Here is a 3,042-nt window from a genome sequence, read left to right on the forward strand (position 1 = left end):
CAACGAATCATGAATTCATCAACAATTCATCAACAACAACATCATATTTCCTCAATTTTGAATGAAAACACAAGTATACTTATATACACATCTTGAGCATGTAATTTCATCATCAACAACTTAATCAAATCAAATTAACATACCCAAACAGTACATCAAAGCATAAACACAAATTTTACCAATTAAATTCATAATAATCACTTTATACAAATAAGCACTTTTACGTAGAATTAGAGAAGAGATTAAACTAAGAGATTCTGAATGAAATCTACCCCCCTTAACTTAATTAGCATAATCCTAGCGAAAGTTTCAATTTAGCTCCTAAAATCTCTATCACCTCTTGGTTCTTCAAGCTTCTCTCTTCTAACCCTTTTTGCTCCTTCTCTTGAACTCTCTCTCTTCCTCTCTCTCTTCCTAACTCAGAAGCTAGACTTGTTGCACAAGGTTATAGTCAATAAGAAGACATTGATTATACTGAAACATTTGCTCCAGTTGCAAGATTGGAAGCAATTAGGTTACTTCTATCCTATGCAGTAAATCATGGCATAATATTATATCAAATGGATGTCAAGAGTGCATTTCTTAATGGAGTCATTGAAGAAGAAGTGTTTGTCAAGAAACCTCCTGGTTTTGAGGATCTTAAGCATCCTGACCATGTTTACAAACTTAAGAAATCACTATATGGCTTGAAACAAGCTCCCAGAGCTTGGTATGATAGACTAAGTAATTTATTGATCAAAAGTGATTTTAAAAGGGGTCAGGTTGACACAAAACTCTTCAGAAGGACTCTTGAGAAAGGCATTCTTGTTGTGCAGATATATGTTGATGATGTAATATTTGGTTCTACTAATGCATCTCTTTGCAAGGAATTTTCTAAGTTAATGCAGGATGAATTTGAAATGAGCATGATGGGAGAGCTGAAGTTCTTCCTTGGAATTCAAATCAATCAAAGAAAAGATGGAGTATACGTTCATCAAACAAAATATACTAAGGAGCTTCAGAAGAAGTTCAAGCTGGAAGATTGTAAAGTGATGAACACTCCAATGCATCCAACCTGCACCTTAAGCAAAGAAGATATTGGATCAACAGTAGACCAGAAGCTGTATAGAGGTATGATTCGTTCTTTGTTATACCTAACTGCATCTAGGTCAGATATTTTGTTCAGTGTATGCTTGTGTGTAAGATTCCAATCTGATCCTAGAGAATCTCATTTAACTGCTGTTAAGAGAATCTTCAGGTATTTGAAAGGAACAACTAATCTTGGACTCCTTTATAGGAAATCCTTAGATTAGTTGGTGATAGGATTGAAAGAAAGTCAACCAGTGGAAATTGCCAGTTTCTGGGTGATAATATGATATCCTTGGCTAGCAAAAGAGAAGCAACTATTGCTATGTCTACAGCAGAAGCAGAATACATCTCAGCTGCAAGTTGTTGTACTCAACTACTTTGGATGAAACATCAGTTGGAAGACTATCAGATTAATGCTAACAGTATTCCCATTTATTGTGATAATATTGCTGCTATTTGTTTGTCAAAGAATCCAATTCTACATTCAAGATCCAAGGATATTGAAATCAAACACCACTATATTAGAGACTATGCTCAAAAAGGAATTTTAGATATACAATTCATTGATACTAAACATCAATGGAAATATTTGATTTAATATGCCTTTAACTGAATAGGAATTTGATTTTATAAAGAAAAATTTGAACATGCACTTTGATTGTATAAAGTATTTAACTGTGGAAAGATTTTATTTTATAAAGAAAAATTTGAACATGCACTTTATGTCTGATTATATTTACTAAGCCTTTAACTGTGGAAATATTTGATTTTATAAAGAAAAATTTGAACATGCACTTTGTGTTTGATTAAATTTGCTTGCTCCTGAATTAGAATTTAAGTCTTGAAGTTGTTCAGAAGCAATGGTCCATTAGAAGCTCTTTATTGAGGTTCTGAGGAAAATGTGCTTCTAAAGATGATTATACACTTTCCTTTCTCATCTATTCTCTACGAAGTAAAACACCTTCTCTACAATCAAAACCTAGAACCCTAAAAAGCTTTCTTCAACTTTAATGGCATCATCAAGTTCTATTCTAGAATCATCATCTAGCATGCAAGAAGCACCTGCCTACGAAATCAAAGGAAGGACCATGTCTTTGGAAGAATGGGACCTAAAGATTCGAACGAAGAATCCAGTTGATTTCACTTCTTTAGCTCATCACGGGTGTGACATCAGAAGCTATCATGAAATGCAAGGGTTGATGGAGTACTTTAATATGTTGAATGGCCCAACATACGAGACCTTGGTAAGGCACTTATGGGTGAGAGCGTATGTCTATGATAGAAATGCAGCTATGTTGGAAGAAACAAAGAAAGTGCTGATTGACCATACTCTTCAAGGGAAGACTAGAGAAGAAATGGGGTTGGAACCATTCAGATGCACTGAGATTAGGTCAAGCATCATGGGAATCCCAGTTTTCATCTCAGAAAAGAATATAGCTTTTGTTCTCAGAAGAGATGCATCAGGAAAACACACAGGTGGGATAACCAATTCAAAGACCAGTCCATGGAACGAGATTGTCAATCAATCCATGTTCAACAACACAAAGAAAGGTGCATATGGAAAGCCAAGAGAACAAGAGGTGTTGGGTTCCCTATGGAAGACTCATCTTAGAGATCCTTTATCAAGGAGTGATTCTGAATGCTCTCAGCAAGGTAAACTTCTTTACAGATGAGCAACTGGCTACTGCAACATGAAAGGTCATCAATGGGAAAACACTCAAGAACATGAAGTTGATTGAGTTTTTCAAAAAGCTCAGCACTGATTTGAGTGAATCAAGTGCACAGTCAAATCTGATGGAAGACTTCTCTCCCATATGCAAGAAGAACCCTCTTGAAATCCAGATGAATTACATCAAAGACCACTTTGCAACAACTGACAAAGTTATCAGGCTTGAGATGTATCTGAGAATATGTACGGTGGTGCTTTGCCTGTAGCAAGAAGTAGGAAGTCCATGAGGAAAGCAATCAGCAAAG

The 3,042-nt window shown here is 35.5% G+C and overlaps 1 protein-coding gene across 1 annotated transcript; it reads left to right on the forward strand.

Moving 5' to 3' along the window:
* The first annotated feature begins 2,078 nt into the window (after window positions 1-2,078).
* Window positions 2,079-2,741, forward strand: LOC146898869 (uncharacterized). The gene has a single exon (XM_085736635.1). The coding sequence runs from the start codon at window positions 2,079-2,081 to the stop codon at window positions 2,739-2,741; it is 663 nt and encodes a 220-aa protein (XP_085592761.1).
* The last annotated feature ends 301 nt before the right edge of the window (window positions 2,742-3,042 follow it).

The sequence above is a fragment of the Medicago sativa genome, chromosome 8 (genome assembly GCF_051527215.1).
Source record: "Medicago sativa cultivar Bolivia chromosome 8, Bolivia_mono, whole genome shotgun sequence".
Lineage (NCBI taxonomy): Eukaryota > Viridiplantae > Streptophyta > Magnoliopsida > Fabales > Fabaceae > Medicago > Medicago sativa.

Bases quoted from the DNA above. Each gene is read 5' to 3' on its own strand.
- LOC146898869 (XM_085736635.1), top strand. From the start codon at position 2,079: ATGGCATCATCAAGTTCTATTCTAGAATCATCATCTAGCATGCAAGAA.